Source organism: Podarcis bocagei (genome assembly GCF_964188305.1).
Source record: "Podarcis bocagei genome assembly, chromosome: 14".
In the NCBI taxonomy this organism is placed as follows: domain Eukaryota; kingdom Metazoa; phylum Chordata; class Lepidosauria; order Squamata; family Lacertidae; genus Podarcis; species Podarcis bocagei.
Genome location: NC_138139.1, coordinates 30,130,582 through 30,154,293, shown reverse-complemented (window position 1 = coordinate 30,154,293; position 23,712 = coordinate 30,130,582). Strand labels below are relative to the sequence as shown.

The following is a 23,712-nucleotide window of genomic DNA, read 5'->3' as shown; positions in this document are numbered from 1 at the left end:
TCCTGGCCTATTGTAGGCTTGGGAAACACTCAATTTCCTGCAGAGGCCCCTTTCAGATTATTAGTCTCCAACACACACACATCTCCAACACACACACATACACAGAGTAACATATTTCCAGGATACTATTATTGATACATCTGGTGGACACCTCTGGCCACCCAAGAACAATAGTTTGTTACATAGGTTGACTGGTAGGTTTCCACTTCTAGTTAAAAGTTGAGCTTGCATGGATTTGACTAAAAAAGACATTTTGGGTTTTTTTGTCAAGGACCTTTTGGGGTGCTTCTGACTATTGCCTGCTTCTGACTCTTGTAGGTTGCCCAGCTTCTCAGCAACACAGATCCAGCTTCCAAGGCCTCCCTGACTGTGTCGTGCTTAGGAGAGGGAGATTGGAGCAACCTAGGACACCCCCGATTCCAAGACCTTCTCAGTCTGAGACTGAACCCTGACCCAATTCTGCCAGAGATGGATGGGGTCTCTGAGTTTGCCGAGTATGTCTCTGAGACAGTGGATGTCCCATCTCCCTTTGACCTCTTGGAACCCCCAACCTCAGGAGGCTTCCTCAAGCTGTCCAAGCCCTGCTGCTACATCTTCCCTGGAGGGAGGGGGGATTCAGCGCTCTTTGCCGTCAATGGGTTCAACATCCTGGTGGATGGCGGTTCAGAGAGGAAGTCCTGTTTCTGGAAGCTGGTGCGGCACCTGGACAGAATTGACTCTGTTCTCCTGACCCACATTGGGGCCGATAACCTCCCTGGCATCAATGGTCTCTTGCAGAGGAAGATCGCTGAGCAGGACGAGGAGCAGTCTCAGGGCTCCACCAACTACAGTGACTGGATGAAGAATCTTATCTCCCCTGAGCTTGGGGTGGTATTCTTCAACGTCCCTGAGAAGCTCAAAATGCCCGAGTCTTCCATGAAGGCCAAGAGAAGCATTGAGGAGGCTAGCCTGACCCTGCAGTACCTCAACAGGCTGGGCATGAAGCCAGAGCCCCTTTACAGGGTGGTCAGCAACACAATTGAGCCCATCACCTTGTTCCACAAAATGGGTGTTGGGAAATTGGACATGTATGTCTTGAACCCAGTCAAGGAGAGCAAGGAGATGCAGTTCCTCATGCAGAAGTGGGCTGGGAACAGCAAGGCCAAAACGGGCATCATTCTGCCCAATGGGAAGGAAGGGGAGATCTCTGTACCTTACCTGACCTCCATCACCGCCTTGGTTGTGTGGCTCCCAGCAAGTCCTACGGAAAAAATAGTGCGAGTTTTGTTCCCTGGGAATGCACCACAAAACAAGATTTTGGAAGGGCTTGAGAAACTCAGGCACTTGGATTTCCTGAAGTATCCTGTTGCTACGCAGAAAGAAATTGCCTCTGGCCTTCCCACCCTGGCACTCAAGCAGACCAAGATCAAGCAGAGGACAGACAGCAAGGAGAGCCTCAAGTCTTCTAAGCCAGCAGCTGCCAAGACAGGTGGTGAGGAGGGAGCAAAGGAGGTGAAGTCCGAGGTCCTCAAAGAGACCAAAACAGAGAAGAAGGCTAAGGAGCCACTGGAAAAGCCCCCCAAGGCAGAGAAAGTAAGAATGGACTCCAGCGATGCCCTCAAAGCAGAGAAAAGGAAACACAACAAAGACAAAATGGGCAAGAAGCACCTCAAGGAGAAAGTGTCTAAGCTGGAGGAGAAAAGGGACAAGGAGAAGAAAGAGATCAAGAAAGAGAGGAAGGAGATTAAGAAAGACGATGGGAAGAAAGAGGAAAGGAAGGAGTCAAAGAAAGAAGAGAAAAAGAAGGAAGCCAAGCCAGAGCTGAAAAAGATTTCAAAGCCAGACTTGAAGTCATTCACCCCTGAAGTGAGGAAGACTTTGTACAAGGCAAAAGCTCCTGGCCGGATCAAAGCAGAGAAAGCTCGCAGCAAAGCTGAGAAGGACGCTGCCCATGGAGAGCCAAAGAAGGCCTTGCCTGTGCCCAGGAAGCCACCAAGCCAGCCCCCAGAACCAGCAGGCGTGGCTGAGCACAGGCTGGTCTTGTCTTCCCCAGAAGACCTCACCAAGGACTTTGAGGAGCTGAAGGCTGAAAAGCAGGCCAGGCTTCCAGAGGCACCTGGTCCTGCAGAAGGAGAGGCAGGAAAGCAGGGGCCTGGTGATGTGGCTGCTCAGGAGACAGACCTGATCCCAGAAGGGGTCAGTGGCCCAGACTCCTGGTCCCAAGGTGCAACAGAGGAGGAAACGGGCAAGGAGGGAGGAGGTGAAATGCCCAAAAGACCTGATGAGAGAGCAGCCGCCTTGGGGGAGCCCCTTGAGAGAACAGAAGAAGTCTCCGGAAAAGAAGCAGGAGAGAGAGATATAATGCAGGCTTCTGGTGACTACTTGGAAGACAAATATTCTCCTTTGGAAATGAAGTGGATGGAGACACAGGCAGAGAGGCAAATGGACAGGAGAGATAAGGGATTGGAACAGGCAGAGCTGGAAGGGACCGAACAGCCCCTTGCAGAGGCCAAAAGGGAAGAGGCAGAGAAGAGTGAGCTTTCTCTCTTCCAGCAGCCAGAAGGTCCCCTCTTTCCCTCCAGAGGGAAGGAAAAAGAGGCCAAGGAGGAAAGCAGACTGCCTGGGAAGCAAAGAATGGGCAAGGGGGAGGAGGAGGAATCTTGCCTGGGTGGTGCTCCAGCCCCACTTGGAGAACACATCTCCTACATCCAGGATGAGACCATCCCTGGCTACTCAGAGACAGAGCAGACCATCTCCGATGAAGAGATCCATGATGAGCAGGAGGAGAGGCTGCCCCAGCTCAAGACAGATATTAGCTCCTCTGACATTGCGGTGCCAGACCAGACCGGCTCCTTTGAAGCTATCCACGGGATCCAGGCCATGGCAGCTGCTGGCCAAGACCCTGCAGTCCTTGCCTACCCCACCAACATTGTGGCTGCCCCCTTGGCGGAAGAGGAGCATGTTTCTTCAGCAACATCCATCACAGAATGTGACAAGCTCTCCTCTTTCGCCACCTCTGTTGCAGAGGACCAGTCTGTTGCCTCGATAACAGCACCGCAGACAGAGGATACTGGCAAAAGCTCCTTGCTGCTGGATACAGTGAACAGCATCCCTTCCTCTAGAACAGAGGCTACCCAAGGTCTGGACTATGTTCCCTCCGCTGGCACCATTTCTCCCACATCTTCACTAGAGGAGGACAAAGGCTTCAAGTCTCCACCTCCAGAAGACTTCCGTATACAAGCAGAAGGTGAGAGAAGGCTTGAGGCCTGCAAAAAGGGCCTGCAGCAGCAACAGGAACCAGAACAGGAGGAGGAGGAAGAGGAGGAGGAAGAAGAAGATGAGACACCAAATATTGAGAAGCCTTGGAGAGCGCAGGGTCATTATGATGCACCTTTGTTTTCTCAGCAAGGGCCCCTGGGAGATGATTTAACAGGAGTGCCAGTGGAAGGATCCCAAGAGGCCATGCTGATACTCGACGGAGAAGCCCAGTTGCTGCAGGTAGTTGCAGGCTCTGGTGAGGCTGAAGAGCGGTGCATGAGCCCTGATGACAGCACAGTCAAGATGGCATCTCCCACCCAGTCGGGCCCCACCAGCGCTGGGCACACACCTTTCCACCAGTCCCCTGTAGAGGAGAAATCAGACACTGTGGAGGCTGAGCTGTTTGACAAGTCTTCTGAGGCCCCTGTGAAATGGGATGAAGAAAGAAGTCCCAGCAAAGCTACTGAGATCTCCAGGGCTTTTGAAGGAGAGATCGCTGCTACTGAGGGGCTCTTTTCTGGGGGGGAAAAGGCATCAACTCTCCTTCAGGACAAGCCTGTCCCAGAAAGTGTAACTGCATCAGAATCTGCACCTGTCCAGAGTGAGGATCGGAGACTGCTTCCTGAGAAAGAGGAGCTGGCCATCAGTTTCTACCACAAGCAAGAGACCCTGGACATTTCTGACCTTTATCCTCTCACCAAAGACACACTTCTAGAGCCCAAAGAGGGCTCTCCATTGAAGGGAGCAGACACTACCGAGGAAGCCTCCCAGGAAAGCATGAAGTGCCCTGCCCATGAGGTGCTCTTCTCTGCGGCTGAAATTCCTCCTCCAGAAGGGTGGGAGGAACTTTCCGATAGAGCTTTTGGTGAGAGTTCTTCACAAGCGCCCACAACATCGCTTTCACCAGAGGAAGCAAAGGTGTTCCCATTTATTGAAGACACTCCTGGGAAAGCAAAATATTCAGATGATTTTGCCATGGAAAAATTGCCAGAAGATGGGAATGCCCTACATTTCACAGAGCGCAGCTTAGGCCAAGAGGGACCCCCCACAGTTGCTATCAAATACACTTCCCCAGAAGGCAGCGACATTTCTGTGAGCCTTAGTGAAGAAACCTCTTTGCACATGTTCACAGGAGAGAGTTCTCAACCTGATGCTCAGTCTCCGTCTACAAAAGAGGTCCCTGCTCAGAAGTCCTCATCAGACGTGTTCACAGAACAATTCTCTCCTGAAATGAGCAACCAGGCTTACACAGATCAGAGCCCTTTTGGAAGCAAAACATCTGAAGCTTTGGCCAAAGACAATTCACTTAGTTCCCTTTCATTCCATGGGAAGGATCCATTCCAAGACAGTCATGCCACCCTCACGATGTCTTCTGCAGACACTATTATGGAAGATGCCAGAGCCGTATCCTTAGCTGAAAAAGAGCCCATCAAAGAACCATCTCCAAGACCTTCCCCCAAAGAAAGCCCAGGTTCAAAGTCTTCAAGCTTCACAGAACCAAGCCCAGTTCTAGAGAAGGAGCCCTCACAAGTCTCCTCTGAGGAGATGGAGCCTTGTCGGTTGCTGGAAGAGGAGCAGGATACTGAAGAGGAGGAGGAGGAAGAAGAAGAGGAATCTCCTGAAATGGAAGATATTTATCTGAAAGACACAAACTCTGAGAAGAAAGTGTGGTTTACAGAGGAGATGAAGGAAGTGCCACGCAAAGAGCAAAAGCCAAAGTATGGGAAAGAAAGAGGGGAATGTACCTTCTTGGACGAGGAAGTAGAAAAACATGAAACAAAGGCTCCTCCTCCTCCCATGACTGAAGAGGGAGTGATTTCTCACTCTGCGGCAGAGTCTGAAGATGACATTTCTGGACTGGCCATGAAAGACATTTGGGACTCAGGATACAGGCACTTCCATGAAAACGTTGCAACTTTGAAGCAAGAGACACCTCCTGAGAATCGCTTTTCCCATGTGAGTGACAAGGTTGTGGCCCAGCAGATGCCAGAAACAACATCTGACCAAACACAGGCATTTCCACAAGCAGCTGCTGAACACAGTGCCATGGACACAAAGGAATCCAAGATGCCTGGCTCCAAAAGCCCCCCATCTTCTGGGTTAGAAAGTGTGTCAACATCCGGCCTGGAATGGGCCATACTGTCCCCTCCACACCCTGTCAAGATTCCACCTACAACAGGGTGGAGGGAGGAGTCCCCGCTTGGGCAAGCTGAGGAGGAAGTGGCCACAGAGCCATGGTCCAGCTCTGTGGTGGAGCCTCCTGCTTTGGAAGAGGAGAGAGAAGCATCTGGACCAGAGCAGCGAAAGTCCCCTGCAGTAGACCAAAGTGTGCCCACACTCCAATCAGGAACCACAGAGAGGAGATCAGAGGGTGATGATGTCTACAAAAGCAAGTGGGATCCCAAAGAGATGCAGGACAGAGAGCAGGAGGCTGAGGTGGAATCTCACACTTGCTCAGAGGAAAGCCAAAAGGAGCAGGTTGTGAAGGCAGCTCTGCTGAGTCCAGTAGGATCCCAGGAAGACAGGGCCCCTGCAGTTGTGGAGCCAGGGAAGAATGAGTCCACCCACTTTGGAGGAAGTGGAGACCTCACAACCTCTTTGCAGGACACAGTCTCCATTGACCAAGCAGAGCGTCACTCCTGGCTCAGCACCACAGACTCTCCCAGTCAGTCTGGGCTCTGTGAACCCAAAGTTGACACTCTTGGGAAAGGGGAAGAGAGAGAAGCAACTCCTTACCCTCATGAGAAGACTTTCCATTATGCAGATATCTATGAGAATGTTGTCATGTCTAGCATTGGCCACTTTGGAAAAGATGTGGGTCTCAAGATAGGGACATCCCTTTACCCCATCTCCTCCAAGGAAGAAGAGTCTTGCCTCTACACTCCTACTGAGAAAGAGCTCTCGTCTCCAGTTTCCCCAAAGGACAAAGCAGAGCCCTCCTTTGAGTATGCAGAGGTCCATGCCCAGGGCCATCCTCTTCAGAGAGCAGAGAAGCCCAGTGTACCACAGAGCTTGGCAGCCCAGGACAACCCGCAGCCTGATGAGAGCCTTGCAGACTCTTCACCTCTTCTGCCAGGAAGTCTGGTGAGCTCCCTGCCTGCAGCCTCTCTGGGGGACAAGGGCTTTACCTCCCACACTGATGTGGCAGGCGTGCTGAAGCAGGAGGAGACAGCTCTTTACATTGAAGGTGCCCACCCTCCAGATGCAAACATCAGCCAGGAGCAAAGGTCTCCTTCTCCCAAGCACTCCCTGCCCAAGGATATGTACTATGAGCAAGCCAGAAGGGGAGAAGAGAGCGCCAGCGACTCAGAGCTGGAGAAGGGGGCCAAGGAGAAGTCTGAAAAGGAATCCAAGCACCCAGGGGAGCCCCCTTCAGCTCTGAAGCCAGCCAGCGAGAGGGAAGAGGAACCCTATGCAGACATTTCGGGATTGGAGAAGGAGGACTGTCTGTCAGCGACATGGCAAGGAGCATCCTATGGTGCGTTGTTGGGAGAGGAGAGTCAGACAGAGAGAAGAGCCTTGAAGGCTGAGGATGTTGCTGCCTATGGCAGCCTTGCAGGTCCAGAAAGGCAGGAGTGGGCCTCAAGCAAGCCGTGCTCCAAAAAGGAGGAGGAAGAAGAAGAAGAGGAGGAGGAGGAAGAAGAAGAAGAGGAAGAGGTCTCTATAGGGAAAGGCTTTGGTGACACTGACTCCAAAGGCTTCTGCTTTGGTTCTGCTGCTAAAGAGAAGGACCCTCCAAAGGGCCCAGCGCTGCTGACGAAAGGGCTGGATTGCTCTTCCTCGGGCTTTGAACTCTCTTCCCTGGGCATGCACCAGCCATCCATCCTGTTCCGGCACGAAGCACATTTCTCGTCCCACTTAAGGGACAAATCCCTCGCTTTTGGCATCCCTGATTCTGACCCCTTTGAAAAGGGCAAGAGAGATGAATACTTGGAGGTATCCAAAAAGGTTTCTAGTGAGGATTCATCATTCCCAGCAGGAGGAGGGAAGCTTCTCTCTGGGGCACCCCAAGAGCAGCAGCTGCACAGGGAGTCATCTAGCTCTCCTGAGGAAACCTTCTTGAGGGGCTCCATCTCAACACATCCAGCAGTCAGTGAGAGCCCCTTGTTCCCCCCCTATCGAGGAACAGCTGCTGGGCCAGATGCCCAGGGAGCACAGCAACCCACGTCTCCACAGCTTCCAGCAGGTTCTGCAAAGATGTTTTCAGGTGAAATGGGAGGAGATGCCTCTGCCAGCTTGGGCCTGCCCTCTCTGCCCAATCAGCAGTCTGAGTCCAGCTGCACAGTTAGCTGCACACAGCAGCCCCCAAGCCCTGGAGAGTGGCCAGCAGCCACTCCCCTCCCTGACATCCTGGCTGTTTCCCCCCATTGCCAGCAGGAGGCAGCTGCCACTGCCAACGGGCCCACAGAGGTGAGCCTCAGCCCCCTTGCTTTCCATGGTGGGCCACATCTCACAGGGGCAACAAGGAGTGAGGACGACGAGGAGGAAGATGAGGAGGAGAAGGAGGATGACGAGAAGGAGGACTGTGAGAGACAAAGCCGTCCCTCTTCCTTGTTGAGCTGTGAGCCAGCTTTCCCGCCTTTCTTTCCAGATGCCCAGCATGGCAGCCAAGCAGAGGATCATGGTGACGCCTCCCATGAGTTGGAGCCATCTCTGGGAGCTACCTCAGAGTACGGGCAGAGGTTCTCGTGTGAGTATAAGCAAAGGAAGGGAGAGCTGTCCCCATCGTTCATCAATCCCAGTCCTCAAGATTCATCAGAGGAGAGTGAATGTTCCCAGGCTGAAGGTCACCCTTCTGTGAAAGGAAGGCCACACTCCATCCCTGGTGGCCATAGGCAACCCCCTGCCACAACAGAAGAAACTCCCCCCACCTCCGCAAGTGACTCTGGCACCTCCCAGTCTGACTCGGATGTCCCTCCAGAAACAGAGGAGTGCCCCTCCATCACAGCTGATGCGGCCATGGACTCCGACGAAGACGCCGATTTCCTCCCAGTCGACAAAGCTGTGGGCAGCTCCCATCACAGCAGCAGCAGCAGCAGCAGCAGCACAAGAGCTGGTCATGATCCCCCACCCATCACCCTGGTGGACCCCCATCCTCACCCTCCACACCCAGATGTCTGCATGATGGACCCTGAGGTGCTGCTCAACGATCAGAACATGAGCAGGCCTGACAAAATATCCAAGAAGGATCTGAAGGAGAAAAACAAAGGGGTGAGGAAGCCGCTGGGCAAGCCCAAGTCCTCTTCCCCTGCCCGGAAGCCTGAGAAATGGTCCCCGACCCCCTTGAAGCAACAGCCACCAGACCGGCCTCCAAAGCCAGCACTGGCCAAGAGAGAGAAGCCCCTGAAGGCCCATGGAGAAGAGACGGGTCCCCCCAACCCTGGCAAGAACCTTGTCAACGGCGTCAAAACCAGCCCAGGTAAGACTGAGCAGAGGCCTGGCCCTCTTGGTGGGAATTGTGGGGGCGTCTGTGCTTTCAGCTCTGGTTGTCAAGCCATTTGTCTTCTGCCCAAAGTCGGGGAGACTTTCCCAGAACCAGGATGTGCTGCTTCTGCTCCCTGGTTTAGGCACAAAGATTGCCAGAAGCACTTCCTGTGGATTTAATCTTGGGCATGAATGACAAATCAGGCCTACCTTTTCCTGATGGAAAATACACTGTCTCCAGTTCTGAAACGCTGCACTCTGGTGTGGCTATTACCAAATACATTATTATGAGGGGGAATCTCTCTGGGGGGATCTCAGGCAGAGATGCAAAGGGATCACCAGCCAGGTGAGCCCTCCACTGTCAGAGGTGATAGGTTCTTGAGACCCAGTTGCTGCAGACTGCAAGCAGGGAGAGTCCTGCTGTTGCGCTCACGTTCTGCTTGGAGGCTTCTTCCCTTTGGGGCTTTTGGTTGGCCAAGGGGAGAGTAGAGTGCTGGACTGTGATGAACTTCCTCTGGCCTGACCCTACTGCAGCTACAGGATTCTTCTTAGGCAGTAATTCAGACTGTGGAGCTCTGTCTTGGGCCCTATAATAGTCTGCCTTTCTATAAACACATTGGATGAAGGATGGAATCTCAGAGAACCCTAGAAGGCAGGGCCAGGCTTGTTTGTGTGGAGGGGGAGGGAGGCCCCTTCACTTGCTCCAAAGAGTTGGAAGCTGATCCTTTCCTCCACCAGCAGGCGGTGCTATGCTGGAAGTGGAAGGTGGTCCTTGGGCTCCCAGTAGAACACCTCTTTGCAGAACTGGGCAAAGTGGGCTGTGATTGCATACTATTTTTTTAAAAAAAGAACGATGTTATGTGAGAGATCCCTAGTTGGGGCATTTTCACCAGGAGCTGATGGGCTGGCAACTACCCTGCTCAGTTGCCACCAGCTGGTTTAATGTCCTCTCCCTCTTCTCTCTCCCTAAGTCTCCAGCAACCCCAAAAGCAGCTCCTCTGTGCCCCCTGGGCCCCCCATCTATGTGGACCTGGCTTACATCCCCAATCACTGCAGTGGGAAGAACACGGACCAGGAATTCTTCAAGAGGGTCCGGGCCTCCTACTACGTCATGAGCGGCAACGACCCAGGCAGCGGGGAGCCCAGTCGCGCAGTGTTGGACGCCCTCCTGGAAGGGAAGGCCCAGTGGGGGGAGAACCTGCAGGTATGGGCTGGGTTGGCTTCTCTGTGGAGCCAGTGGGGGGAGGAGAGGGCGAGAGTTTGCAAGCATGCCTAAGGGCTACAGCAGAGCATGGCTCATGGAGAGCTTACTTTCTCTGCAAAGTATGACTTCTCAGTGCAACAAGAACTGTTCACTTGAAGGGAAACTGCCTAAGTCAGTCCTGGCAAGCCACCAGGCAAGCCAGTGCTCAGCTACTGCTTGGTCTGATCTGGCCAGGAAGGCATTGTCTCCATTGGCCCACCCAGCCACCTCTCCTTGGCCTAGAATAATTCTGAGCCAAGTCCAAAGAGGGAGGCCCACTCACCCCCACCAGATCTGCTCTAGCTGCTGGAAAAATTAGCTCCAGCCTGCTCCTTTGACCCAACCCTGCAGCAAACCTCCTTCTGCCTCTGCAAGGGATGCTGTTAGCCAGAGGTAGCTGTCTTGTTTCCTGTCCCTGCTGTGATTGGCCAGAGCACCAGGGAAACCCCTTCCCAGCCTGTCTCTTGTGCTTCCTCAGGTGACTCTCATCCCAACACACGACACGGAAGTGACCCGGGAATGGTACCAACAGACCCACGAGAAGCAGCAGGAGCTAAGCATCATGGTCCTGGCCAGCAGCAGCACAGTGGTGATGCAGGATGAGTCCTTTCCTGCATGCAAGATCGAGTTCTGAGGCCCCCCTGGCTGCAGCAGCGCGTCTCATCCGTCCATCCGCCTTCCCCACCCCCCACCCCATGCAGCACTGGGAGATCCATCTACTCACAGCGCAAGTCTCCTTCCTGTCCCAAATGTGGTCTGGATTTGCTGGGCACATGCTGCCTGCACGTGGCTCTTGTTTGCCACCATGCCCAGGACGTGTCCAGCATGCCTGGATGTGTGTGGAGTGGAGGGACCCTCTTGGGAGCTGCTTCACTTTTCCAGATTTATTTTGCTGCCTCCGTCATTGCTGTAGAATAATTCAGCTGCTTTGATGCTGCTTGCGAAAGCGCTGCCCCCTCCCTCCCCGCTTCCTTGCCTGAGGGCTCTTCTGACCTCCAGAACTTTGTCCGACTTAGCCCACGGGGTAGCTTCAGATGGAAGCAGCACAAGAGACCAGTAAAAAGGAGGACGAGAGCAGGAAGAGAAAGAGAGACACCATTCCTCTGCCTCTCAGGTGTGAAGTGAGAACTGAGCTGGGAGGAGGAGATGATGACACAGAAAAGTGGAAACCGGCTTGCCTGCCCCCCAACACTCTGCCAAAGCTGTGCTGGAAAAAGAATCCAGCCTGGCGCACCAAGGAGTACATTGCAGAGAAGCCCTTCAGCTCTGCAGTTAGAAAATGCCAAATACTGCATCTTCAGCAGTGCCAGAGGCGAAGCTGGCCCCTGCCAAGTGACTGTGCCCTTTGGAGGAGGATCATGTTTATAAAGTCCCAGTATTTCCCTGTGAGCAAAACGGTGGCTAGAAGGGGGGAAATTGGGGTAGGTGCGTGGGGATTGGATCCCTCTGGGGATGGAGCTGGCACTGCTGCACATACAAGGACATCCTTTCCTCCCGTTTGCTAGAACTGAGGGCCAAACCAAGTGAAGGGGGTGTTTGCAGGCTCCCCGCATGCACTGCCATTCTCCTCGCAGCTATTGCAGATAGCGTTAGAGGCCCTTCAAGCTGTCAGCAGCCACAGTGAGGGGCCCCGTTTTTGTCCTCTGTGCTGCTGGCAAAGCCAGGGCTGATGGCCCAGCACATTGTAGCCACAGGGAGGGAGAGGGCAGAGCACACTTGGGAAGTCACAAATCATGGGTGTGAAGCTTTGGGCAAGCTCTGAAAAAGCCTTACCGAGTCTTTGGGTGTGGCTCTTGGTCTAGGAAAGAATGTGCTCAGCCCTCTTAGCTGGTCTAAATTGTTCCTGCCATCAGACTGGCAAAAACGGAAAAAAGAAAAGAAAAAGTGGAGCTGGGGAGAATCCCATAGGAACTATTTTTCTGGTCACTTGTCTATATATTTATTTTGGGTTTCTTTGGGTTGTAATTGGAACTGACCTTTTATTGGAACTGTGTATGCTGTGTGTGTGTGTGTGTGTGCGTGTGTGTGTGTGTGTGTGTGTATTTAAAATATTTTTACTGTGAGCTGCCATCACCACAGTGAAGGCTTCTGGGTTTCAGGGCACAGGGTAAACATCACATTTCTAAATGCAGTAAGCTTGACAGATGATAGACAAGCCCCTGCCCCCCTGCCTTCCCCCTGGCATTTGGTTCTGCAGCCTCCAGGGGCTCAGTTCCATGCTCCAGCTCCCTGCCCTGCAGGAAGGGGCCCAGCAAGCCCAATTGTTGCTTTCCTGTTGAGCTTATCCATTATGGTTTGGGTCTTGGACTTGCCCTCATGGCTTGTGATGAGGCCGCAGCCAGAGACCAGTGCCTACAAGCCATGTATGCTCAGGCCCAGCAGCAGAGGTGGTGGGTCTCTGGGCCTGGACAGACAAGCTGCTGCGCTAACCCACCTATGAATGTGTCTATCTTAAAACTTGAAGCAGGGGCCAGTGGGATTTAGACCCACTGCTCCATCAGAGGAGAAAGTACTTCAGGGGAATATCTTCCCCCACATCCCTCCCTGCCCCATGGTTACTCAATGATCTGCTCTCCACAACCCCAATTTCCCCACCCAACCAGCTTGAGTCCTTCCCCAAAATTTGTAGTTTTGAAGCTGGCTTCAGCATCTCCCTTCTTCACATTCTACGGCAAACCTTGTAAAAACTGCTGTTTATAATGCACCCAGACTGAGCTCCATTAGCAATCCCACCACCCCCCACCCAGAGGGACCGTTGGGGAGCCCAGGAAAGAAATGCCGAGAAAGACATTGAGCTCCTGCTTCTGCTTGTTCCTGCATGGGGGCCCCAGCACGCAATTCCTCCTTTGCTGCGTCATGCTCATGGGGACCTTTCTCAAAGGCAGCAGCGGCGAGAAGGACTTCTAGGCCAGCTCCCGTTGCTACTGAATGTTGTATAAATAGAGCCCAGTGCTCCCCCTGCCATCCTCCTCTCCTCCATGTTATGTACAATCCAAGGTCCTGAGTTTCCTCTTCCCCCTCCCCTCGCATTTCTGTGTGCAACTCTCTGTAATTCTAATGATTGTAAATGGAGGGGCCTGCACTAACCAATAAAGCCACATTAACTGCGACTCAGAAGGGGCTCCTGTCCTGCTTCGACTGACTGATGCACTGGCAAAGTGCCCAGCCCTGATCCTCCACCCACCGCCGAGTCTCTTCCAGCCTTTTGGAGCTGGGCTTCTGCTCCTCCGCCAGCATCCATGACCCAGTGTCTCTCCGGCCCAATGGCATTGAGCTCCATAGGTCAAGGGAAGGAGAAGGGCTGCTCTGTTCCCTCAAAGCCCCTCTGGGGGCATTCCAGAGCAGCTGCCTGCCTGCCTGCCTGGGCCTTGCTCCTGCTGCTTCCCTCACCCCACACAGCAGAGGCCTAAAGGGGTCAGGGGAGGGCAGGCCAAAAAGTTTATCTCCTTTTTTGCTTGGTGGGGAATGAACAGAACAACCTGCTTTGTTGTCCACATACCTTTTGTTCAAAACGGCATTTCCAGAAAACTGCTCAGGTTTGATGTTTGCAGCACAGGAACAAGGATTTGGCCTCTGTCTGTGTAACGTTCCTCATGAGCCATAGAATCACAGAATCTTAAGAGTCGGAAGGTACCCAAGGGTCACCTAGTCCAGAGCAAAAGAATCCAGAAGAGAATGGCACCCTAGAAAACAACTGGTTTCCCTTGTAGGTATGGAACACCAACAAAGAGTGCAAGAGCAGAGCAACCTTCTAGCTGGGCCACCAACACAGGCCAGACAGCTGGGAGACCCTCAAGGTGAGGGAAAGAGCTGCCTCCTGCAACTGTGCTTGTTGAATCCCACCTCTGAACCTGTGAAATTCTGTATCCCCATCACAACCGATTATGTGCAATTTTTTCTTCTCACTCATCCCGAATCTAGTTCAGTCCATTTCATTAATTGCCTTCCCCCTCCAAACTAAAGAGTCACCAATATTTGTCTTTCCTTGCATGAAGGTGTTTCAATTCAGTGGGGTAGATCAGAACTGCACACAGTATTCCATATGTATTTCCTTGATAACCATGGCAGCATGCATAGTTTTTGTTCTGTTCTTTGCATATCAATTTACATTTACATTGGGCAGCATTTGCCATTTTCTTGCCCATTCACCAAACCTGGAGAGAACCATTTAGGGTGCTGCACAATATAGTTTGATTTTACATACCCACACACACTAAAAAAAAACAAAAAACCCCACACCAAAACGGCATCTAAGGTGGCTGCTCCTTCCAACCTCCAGAGGGAGAAATTAAAAAGCACCAGCACCAGTGCAGGCCCTTGCCTTGTAGGAGTTGGGGGAGGAGAGAATCCCTCCCCTCTGAGAATTGCAGGTTTATTCCTACTCTCCGTTTTGTGTTGTTTAACCAGTTCCTGACCTATAAAGAAGAGCTGTCCTCTCACCCCAAGGCTGCTAAATTTGCTCAGGAGCCTTTGGCAAGCGTCTGTTAAAGTCTTACTGAAAATACAAGTATGCAGGATCCACGTGTTTGTTGACATGCTAAAAAGAACTCCAAAAGTCTAGCAAGGCCATATTTGTTCGTCCATATTGGGGTAGTCAATTTAGTGCCCCCCCATGTTGTTCAACTGGAAGAACTCCCAACATCCCAGATGTGTCAGGCAGGCTACATGGAGCCAAAAAGAATTGGCGTCCAAAAACATCTGTAAGGGAGCGTGTTGGCTCCCCTTGTTCTATATGATGCTTTGTAATTTTCACTTCAAAAACATGTTCCACCAACCACCCAGATGTTGCGATGGTGGCCAAGCTGTCCTCTTTGAGCAAAATGCCCCTGCCTCAAGAAAGACTGCTTCCTTCTCACACAAACAGACCTGCAAGGGTTTTCAGACACCCTCCTTTTGTGTTTCTGCAGCTTCTCTTAGCAGTTATATAGCCCTTGCTGGAAACGACAGGAGGAAACAGTGCTCGGGTCCTGCTTGCAAGCTTTCCACTGGGGCACTTGGTTGGCTACTGTGAGAACAAGACACTGGGCTAGATGGGCTTCCGCTGGCCTGAGCCAGCAGGGGCATTTTAAGTCCTTTCTAGTGCAGCTGCCAATTCTGCCTAAGGAATCCCCTCTATACTGTGCAGCAAGGCGGCCTCTCAATGTGCAGGACAGCTGTACTTCAGGAATTCTTGCCAGCTTAGCCCTGTTCTGTGCAGCCTCCTCCTCCTCCTCCCGGACCCCCCAAGCTGCCCCCGCACAAAGGCACACCAAGAGACCCCCAAGCGGCTCCCTCCAAAGAGACACACACAAGCCACCCGTCTTGGGAGTGTCGGCGTTTTACTCCACGCACAAAATGCAGCACAAGGAGGACTCCAGGGGACGGCTGTACAATCCCTCGCAAGAGAAACACAGACACATCTGAACCACGGGCGACACATGCCTGGCCATGGAGCGGGGGTGGGGGAGTGGGGACCTCCAGCAGCCCCCTCCACCTGCCAGCACGAATAATATATTAAATATTTGCTCTGCACTGTACACCATTTGGCATCTCATCCACGTGTTTCTAAGAAAACCTGATTTTTCCAAAGCAGCTTTGTACCCTGGCAATGGCCAGCAGGATTGGAGGACCTCCCCCCCACTGAGAGCCTCCCACCCCCACCGCTGCCGCCAGCAAGGAAGACCTCTTCAGTTCTCGCACTCAGACAGCCAGGGGGACACCACTTGGGGGAGGGTGTCTCTTCAAGTCTCCCCCCACTCTGCGCAGCTGCAGCCAGACACTTTGGAGAAAGAAGGCCATCCTGGCTGGGCCAGTGAGGCTCATGTCCCAGAAGTGGGGAACAGCCCCAACTTCTGCTGGTACAGAGCCCATCCCCGCCAGGTGGACTCCGAGCAAGACGGGGGCCCTGGCTCAGGCAGGCAGCCTCCTGGAGGGGCAAGAAAGGTTCCCACTAGGGCAGCCTCAGTTGGCAGCAGGCCTCTCCTGCCTAAGTGCTTTCCCCAACCGGGAGAAAGGGACTGAGCAGGGCCTCCTCCCAGGTGGCCTCTCCTGAGCCAGTTTCCGCTGCTGCCGCCGCCTCCTCTTCCTCCTCCTCTGGCAGGTCCAGCTCCCTCCGTCCTTCACTTGCCTGCCCTTCCCTTGCACCTCTGCTGCTCCCAACTTCCAGCAGCTCCAGTGCTGCGGGCAGCTGCTCACTCTCTTCCCCCGTCACCACAGCCGCCACCTCCTCTTCCTCCTGGGGTGAGGCAGCCTCCTCCCCTCCCTCCAGTCCCTTCTGCAGTATGGTTGTGGCTGCCTGCCCGCCAGACTCTGTCTCCTCCTTCTCCTCCTGTGCTGAGGCTTTCCTGGCAAGGCTCTGTTCATCTCCCTTCTCCCTGAAGGCTCCGTTGTTGCCCGGCTGGCTCCCCTCCATGGGCCCTGCCAGCCGCTCCTTGCTGGTCTGAGAGACGAAGCTGAAGCGGGGGCAGCTCTCCACAGAGGAGGTGGGCGACGAAGGGCCTGCGCTGGAGACGGTGCTGGAGGGGCCGCTGCTGTCTGCAAGGCAATCAGAACGAGGTGGTCATGGGGGGGGATGAGGTGCTAAGAATGCCCCCCAAGCTCCTTGCAAACCCCTTCCTTGGCACCGTCACAGCTTTGGGCACAGGACCTGGCAACTGTCCCACCCTGAAGAATGCCAGGAGGATCCCAGGGCAGCATCTAATAGTAGCCACACAATCCGGGCGGGGTGGGGGTGCATATTGCCCCAAGCAAAGTTAGGGTGAGGGTCTCATCCTGTGCAGCCCGCAGGGAGGCTCCCCCACAGACAGATATGCTGCCCTGACCAACTCCAAGCACCAGGAAGGTCTGGGCTGAGGGCCCCTGGCAACCTTGCAACCAGCCCAGTCTACCTACCTGCTGCTGCTGCCACCCCTAGCCCCCGCTCCTTCTGTTCCCATTGGCTGGGATTCCTCCTGCTGGCACAAAGACCACCCCAAAGGCCTGTAAGGTCCCCTTGGGCAGCCTTGCCTTCTGTTCCTCCGAGTCTATTCCATCAAACTGCTCCTCCCTCCCAAGCCCCGTGCCTACTTACACCAGGGGGGCTTGTCTGAGCGGGGGCGCAGAGGCAGAGAAGAGGAGAGAATCTGCTGCGGCGTCAAGTCCTCGCCTGGCCCCTGGCTCTCCATCAGGGAGTCCAAGAGCGCTGCAGGACAGAGAAGGAGGACAACACTGTGAGCCCCCTGGCAAGGGCCTGCTTCTGGGCACCACCCCTTCTGCCCACCCCCACCTTGGAGTCAAAGATGCCCCTTGCTCAGGCTAACCTTTGAGGGGCCTGGGGCTTTCCTGGTGACCAGGAAGGCACTTCTGTCGAAGCCCCCAGGTGTTTCCCCAGCCTAGGCCAGCCCCCACACTTCTCCTATTTTAGCCAAATTCTGCTCATCTATCACATACTTCTCAGTAAACATAAATGTCTTCTTCACTCTCAAGCTTTCCTTCGCTGATTAAGGGCTTCTCTCCAATATCCTGCAGCTCCTTAGCTCATGCAGCTGCAATACCAAGACACCAAAGGGTCTCCGTGCTGAGATGGGATGCCCTTTCGGTGGTGGCACCCCAGAAAACGGGTATTCTATTTCTGCGTGCAGTGAAATGTGTTGCTTCTACACAGCTGGGCAAAGCTGCTTTGGAAAACATGGGTGCTGCCCTGCAGGAAGCCCTGGGGCAGAAGGGGGCTCAGTTTGAGGGGGTGGCCACCCGGGACCCCAGCATAGCGCCCAACCTGCCTGCCTCTGATGGTACCTGGGGCAGCTCCTGAGTGGGGAGTGCTGGTGCTGCAGGTCCTGGAGACGGTCGTCAGGAAGCTGTTGACCTGGCGCAGGGAGAGCGAGTTGTGCAGGGTCTCCAAGGGGTAGATGCTGGGCACCATGGAGCAGCCTTCAAAGCCTGCAGGCAGAGCAGACCCCCCACCCAGCGTCAAGGACCTCTGCAGAGGAGAAAACTCAGTGGCGGCTGCCTCCCCACCAGACGCCCAAAATAAGCCCCAATGTCCCCCTCGAGCCACAGGCATGGAGCCCCAAAAACACACCAAAGAGCAGGCCAGACCCAGCCCAGCATCTCAGAAGCAAAAGCACGCAGGGGCTGGGAGGAAAACCTGGAGCTCACCTAGCCCACCTTCCCGCTGCCTGGCTGCTGCTCCTCCCTGTCCCTGGGGAAGGGAAAGTCCTTCCTTGGCACCTGGAGCCCTGAACAGACTCCCAAAGGCTCTTCTCGACCTGCCTAGGGGGCTGTTAGAGGTGATGCGACAAACTTCAAAACCAATTTGCCCAGGGACTCTAGTGGTGCGCCGTAACTGGTCCTGGTGATGGTAGCCCCAGCCTCCCCAACCTTTGGGCAGCCATTCTCAGTCTGTGTTACCCCTGCTGGGTGAACTGGCATTTCTAACCCTGGAGCTATTCCAGCAGATGGGAGAGGGAGAGCGTTAGGGTTAGGGATATACTGTACAACCTCAGCTTCCTGCCTCCTGGTTCCCATGGAAGGGAAGGATGAAGCCCCTGCCCCCACCACTCTGTTTCTGAAATGTCCCATCAACAACAGTTTGCTCATTCTTTTCTTATAAAGCATTTCTGAAAATTTTAGAGCAGGTCACCGCTTTGTTCTCCACACAACAGACACACACACTTGGTTCCTTGCTCCCTTTCCAGTATCACCCCCCACACCCACCCTGTGGACCTGTACTTTTATGCAGCCTGCGCCCCACACAAAGCCTGCTCCAAGCTGGGCTGGGACGAAAGCTTGGCCAGGAAGGGATAAGAAGGGCAGAGCGGTTGGGCCTGAACAGTGTTCGAAACTCCAATTGTTCTAGGCACATTTTTTTGACAGGGAATTTCATTAGCACGAGCAGTTCTGAGCTTTGGGTGCAGTACTGTGCCTAAGATTTCAGATTAAAACTGCAGAGTGGAAGCAACGGACCTTTTTCTGCCTCCCCACTTCCAGCTACTCTCTGAAGACTGGAGAAGAAACCCTCTTAAGAATATTAGGGGGGGGTGAGCAGGGGAAGGACTAGACCATGTGAAAAATGAACATAATATTTTAGCTGCAGTTCGTTCATTTTCAGATTTGCATTCTTGTTATTGAAAAAATGTACCTAGTCCTAGACATTCCGTTGTTGTGCCCATAACCTAGGTTTAAGGTGCCATTTAGCTCCTAGCTTTCATTTTTCAGTTTCTAACACTGGGCCTCGGGAGAGGCCGCTGCACTTCCAGAGGAGTTGGGGGTCCAGAGCCCCCTGCCCCTTGTCAGTCAGCCAGCCCCACCATGCACTGAGCTCTGGAGTCAAGGCCCTCATGGCTTAGGGCTATACAGTCTGCAAATAGCTGCTCAGGAGCTGCCTCCCACCTGCAGGCTGTTTAGGTCCCCAATCCAGGAGGTGGCTTTTGCCGCTGCAGCACCTGAGCAGAGGATGCTGCAGAATGCTCAGCAATACTCTAGTGGGTCTGCGTGGAAGGGAAAGGGCTGCATCAGGTAAGGAAGCCTGGACTCCAGTGCCTTACGTCGGTCAAACCAGCGGAACATCCGCTAACAAATTCTGGCATCACAAACCAACATTCAACCGTCTTAAGGGGAGCTGAGCCAATTTTCTGAAGCTGCAAAATCTGCATTTATGACCCAAGAAACTCTTAGGAAGCCACTGTGCAAATTATACACAAACCTGAAACTGTTCCTCTCTTGGATGCTGAGCACCATTCGGGGGGGGGGGCGCTTTGCACCAGTCCAAAAGAGCTGCTGGCTTTTAAACTTGTGCTGCAAATAAGGCAGGGTTGTGAAAGGAGCCTGCAAGTGAGCCTCCTCTCCCCAGGAAGGGAACGGCGCCAGTGGAAGAGAAGCTCCCGCCAAGAAGACGCAGGCCAAAGGGAGGGGAGGCCTGGTCCTCTTTCCTGCTGAGCTGCCCTTATAGTGGAACACAAACCAGCCTGGCCATCACGCAGGGACAGACAGAAGGAATAAGGCTATTCCTGGGCAGTGTTGGTCTGCAATGACCCAAGCAGTAGACTCCTCTGGAAGACAAGCCAGGCATCTTGCAGGCAGCTGCCAACCTCCCCCACCTGCAGGTTCCCAGTCAAGAGCCACCTGGGCAGCTTTGCCCTAAAATCAAGCTTTGGCCTCCTGGGAAGAAAGCCCAGCCCAGTGCTCAAAGCCATGCAGGGAGTGGCTGGGCCTGTGTGCCAGGGTGGGAAAGAGAAAGGGAGGGTCCCTATGGGCCTGCCCAAGAGCCCTCCATCCTTCAAGTCCCACACTGCTCCCCCTTGGCAGGTTGTGGGGCAGGGAAGCTGCTTTGCCCATGCAACACAATTCCCACACCCACACATGCACACTCTGCAAGGGTTTTGGCACCAGGTGCAGAACAGCCTGGGCTGGCTGGGGAGACAACGCCCAGGACCTGGGGGGGGGCCCCCAGAAGCCAAACCAAACCTCATGCAAAGAAGCGGCGGCAGCAGCGGCGGCAGCAGGGGCAGCCCTTCCTCAGTTGCCCGGCTTCCATGGGGGTGGGCAAGGGGCAAGCGAGACCCACCAGGGCTCGCAGCCTTTCTAGGTAGCCAGGAATTTAGCTGTTTTTTTAACGTTGTGTTTTAACATTGCTGTAGCCCGGTGAAGAGGAGCGGAGAAAGAATCGGCAGGACAAGAGAAGAGGTTTCCTGGCTGGCCTCCTCCAGGCAAAGGGCAGCTGGGCAGGGGAGGGAAGGAAGCAGCCCCTGAAGAGGCAGAGCCACAGGGACCCCCTGGGCAGGGAGGGCCCAGCCAAGGAGGCCCCCAAGGCACCATGCAGTGCCATGCCGTACCGTCGAGGCTCTCCAGGTCCCCCCGGCCAGAGACCAGCCAGTCCCGGAAGAGGCGGAAGTGGTAGGAGCACTGGCGGAGGTGATGTGCCAGGGCGGCATCCAGGAGGGAGGCAGGCTGGCTGGCGGCAAAGTCAGAGGAAAAGTGGCGCAGCAGCAGCCGCCCGCAGGGGCCTTCCAGCTCATCTGGGGGGAGGGGCCACAAAGGGTGAGTGGGGGAGGGGCACAGCAGAGCCAAAGCCAAGGCAACAGAGAGGGGAAGAGAAGGGGGGGGAGCCCAGCCTGGACCATGGAAGAGCATGGGGAGGGAGGACAGCTGCCAGCACCACCCGCCGTGGAGCAAACTCTGTTCCAACTTCAGAGACAACACAGGCAAACACTTTCTGGGCACCTGAAGGCCCTTTGAGACATTTGGCAGAAGCATCGTCTGGTCAGCACCAATTCAGTTTCCATAAAATCATCAGAAGAACCCAAAGGACCCGGTATCCTCTTCCCACAGTGGCCCACCAGATGTCCCTAAGGGAAGCCCCCATTTGGAAGAAACCCTCCCCCAGGCAGAAATAGCCAGTCAGGAGGAGAAGTTGGCCTTGCTGTTCGGCATGCAAGGAAGGGGCATGTAAGCCTACAGCCTTTGAGTCTCTTGCTCCTCGCCCCCCCCCCCTCGCAGCTCTGGGCTGCCCCTCCTCCTCAGAGTCCCTCCACCGCTCATTCTCAAACCTCACATGGGATGCAAAGGACTCCACTGAGCAAAATGTGGGGGTGCCCCTCCACTGGCAGCCAGCCACAGGGGAGGCAGGGATATTCCTCAGCTCTACTGAGGAGAGAAATGCACTCAAGCACCATAGACTGGTTTTTAAAACCTTGCTTTTAACTCCTAGAAACCAAAAAGCCCAATTTAAATGAATAAAATGAAATGAATAAATTTAAATGAATAAATTGTAGAACTACAGAAGCACCAAATATGAGGCTTGGAGTTTACAATCAGCCCTGTCTTCCAACTGGTCCCTCCAGTGATTTAAGCAAGACTTTTTGCTAGCTGGCAAATAACAGAAGAGGGAAGCAAAGAAGAAAGTGACAATAAGCACAAAGGAAAGGGAGATGATTGAGGCTTAGAAGGAGTTTGCAGCCCTCTACTTTAGCAAGCAGAAACAGAAGGAACCTGTCTTTTCCAGAAGCAAAAAGAGTTGGAAATCTCTCTAATGCAATTAGCATGTTTTACTCTGAAAGAAAACCTTCCCCAAGGGGCTGTGAGCAGCTTCCCCCACCCCAATTTCCACCCACCAGACACCTCCAAGCCTGCCCAGGGCCAGCCAAGACCTCCTGCAGTCAGGCAAGAGCCAGACACCCCGGCAGAGGCAAAGACCCCAAAGAAAAGAGAGAGGCACCTCCCCTCCTCTGAACTCACACTGCCCAGCAAGACCTGTTGCCTGGGGGTGGGAGAACTGGAGGGCAGGCAGGCAGGCAAGCAAGCAGGCAAGCAGCCTAAAGAGAGGGGGGAACTGGCCAAGGCTCTCTCCCCACTCTGGGTCACAGCGAGGGGGGAGCAGCTGGTACCCCATAGGCTCTCTCCCATCAGGTCACTCCAGCCGGGGGCGGGGCAGGTAATTCATCTTGCCCTCCCTGCTGCTGCTGTTTGTGTTTTGAGGGGTCCCTCTGCTCCCACCCCATCCCCGTGAGAACACAGAAGGGAGAGCCAAGAGGGTGGTTAGTGGCGGCGGCGGGGGGGGGGGACAGCACAGCACGACACAGCTGCCCACTCATTCACGCGGGGATGGAAGACATAGGAAGGGTGGAGGGAGCAGGAGGAGCGGGGAGGGGCGTCAAATTAAGAAGCAAACGTACCGTTAGTTGGATGCTTTGCAAATGACACAGAAAACCGCTTTACAGCTGGCATAGACAAGAGCTCTGAGGAAACAAGATGAGAGCATCGCGTCAGTTAGGCGCACATCTGCTTGTGGCGCCCCCTGCTGGAAGCACAGGCCCACCACAGGAAGGGGCCTCACCCCACACTAGACTGCCCTCCCCCAGGAGGTTGCTGGGAGGAGCAACATGCACAAGGGACGGTTTCACACACACACACAGAGGGGCAATGGGCACCACAGGACAGCGGCGCAACAGGAGACCGAAGACAAGCACTCCCCAGATGGGTCCCATGGGAGAGAAGGGCAGAGGAGGAGGGCAGTAGACCCTGCTTCTTCAACCTCCCTGTCCAGAGCCACAATGAAGGGTGCAGGAATACACCAACACTCTACTGGCCAAGGACCAGCATCAGCCCAGCTCCTTCACCTGCCAATATTGCTGAGCTGGGTCAGACAGTGTTACTGACACCCCTAAGCTTCTGGTTGGGAAAGAAGAGAAAGCACCCACCACACAACCCTGTGGGAAATCACCCCAGCATGGTGCTAGGAGCAGCCCCCAAGAGGCCAACCTTAATAGCCCACAAAAACAGGCTTCCCCTTCCTCTGCCATGCCAACCCAGGCCTCAGCAAGCACTGTAGAATCTCTCTCTCTCTCTCTTTCAACAACCAAGCAAATGCAAGAAGCGAAAAAGACCTTGGGAGGACCAGAAGGTGCCAGAAGAGGCTCAGAAAGTTCTTGAGCAGCTCCCCAACTATTTGAGAGCCATGCTCCAAGCCCAGTTTGCAAGACAGGCTAGTCACAACAGGGCTGGAGCCGAGAAGAATTCTCCGCTGCAAGGGGCAGAAAGCAAGCCCCTCTCAAACAGGGAAGGTGTTATTTGGTGTGAAAACCCTGCCAGGACTTTATAACAACCTTGTGTATGCTTGAAGGCTGAAGGCAGCTGCCAGAGGAATAAACCCCAAGAGACCCAGTAAATGCCACTGAGGAGGAGGAGAATCATTCCTGCAGGCTGTTTGGTAGAGACTTGCAGAGCGGCAACCCCATCTCCTGTTCTGCTTCACCTGAAAAGCCAACCCAGCTGCTCACCCTGCCCCACGATGCCGCCCAGAACAACTCCTGGCACCTGCGGCTTCTCTTCAATGCTAGGCAACTCCCATCCTG

The 23,712-nt window shown here is 54.2% G+C and overlaps 2 protein-coding genes across 10 annotated transcripts in view; one reads left to right on the top strand and one right to left on the bottom strand.

Annotated features, from left to right (window-relative positions):
• The window catches only part of MAP1A (microtubule associated protein 1A), a 34,796-nt gene extending 21,775 nt beyond the window's left edge, over positions 1-13,021 (top strand). For both annotated transcript variants that reach the window (XM_081170803.1, XM_081170804.1), the window contains 3 exons: positions 319-8,656; positions 9,633-9,865; positions 10,383-13,021. In XM_081170803.1, the coding sequence (XP_081026929.1) occupies positions 319-8,656; positions 9,633-9,865; positions 10,383-10,538 (8,727 nt within the window). In that variant the 3' untranslated portion in view covers positions 10,539-13,021. The remainder of the gene's footprint in view (positions 1-318; positions 8,657-9,632; positions 9,866-10,382) is intronic.
• Positions 13,022-15,203: 2,182 nt separating this feature from the next.
• The window catches only part of PPIP5K1 (diphosphoinositol pentakisphosphate kinase 1), a 28,598-nt gene continuing 20,089 nt past the window's right edge, over positions 15,204-23,712 (bottom strand). For 4 of the 8 annotated variants that reach the window (XM_081170832.1, XM_081170833.1, XM_081170834.1 and 1 more), the window contains 5 exons: positions 22,534-22,596; positions 20,695-20,877; positions 17,657-17,800; positions 16,953-17,063; positions 15,204-16,417 (listed from right to left, as the gene is read on the bottom strand). In XM_081170832.1, the coding sequence (XP_081026958.1) occupies positions 15,870-16,417; positions 16,953-17,063; positions 17,657-17,800; positions 20,695-20,877; positions 22,534-22,596 (1,049 nt within the window). In that variant the 3' untranslated portion in view covers positions 15,204-15,869. The remainder of the gene's footprint in view (positions 16,418-16,952; positions 17,064-17,656; positions 17,801-20,694; positions 20,878-22,533; positions 22,597-23,712) is intronic. The other 4 variants (XM_081170837.1, XM_081170838.1, XM_081170835.1 and 1 more) reach the window with 3 other exon arrangements.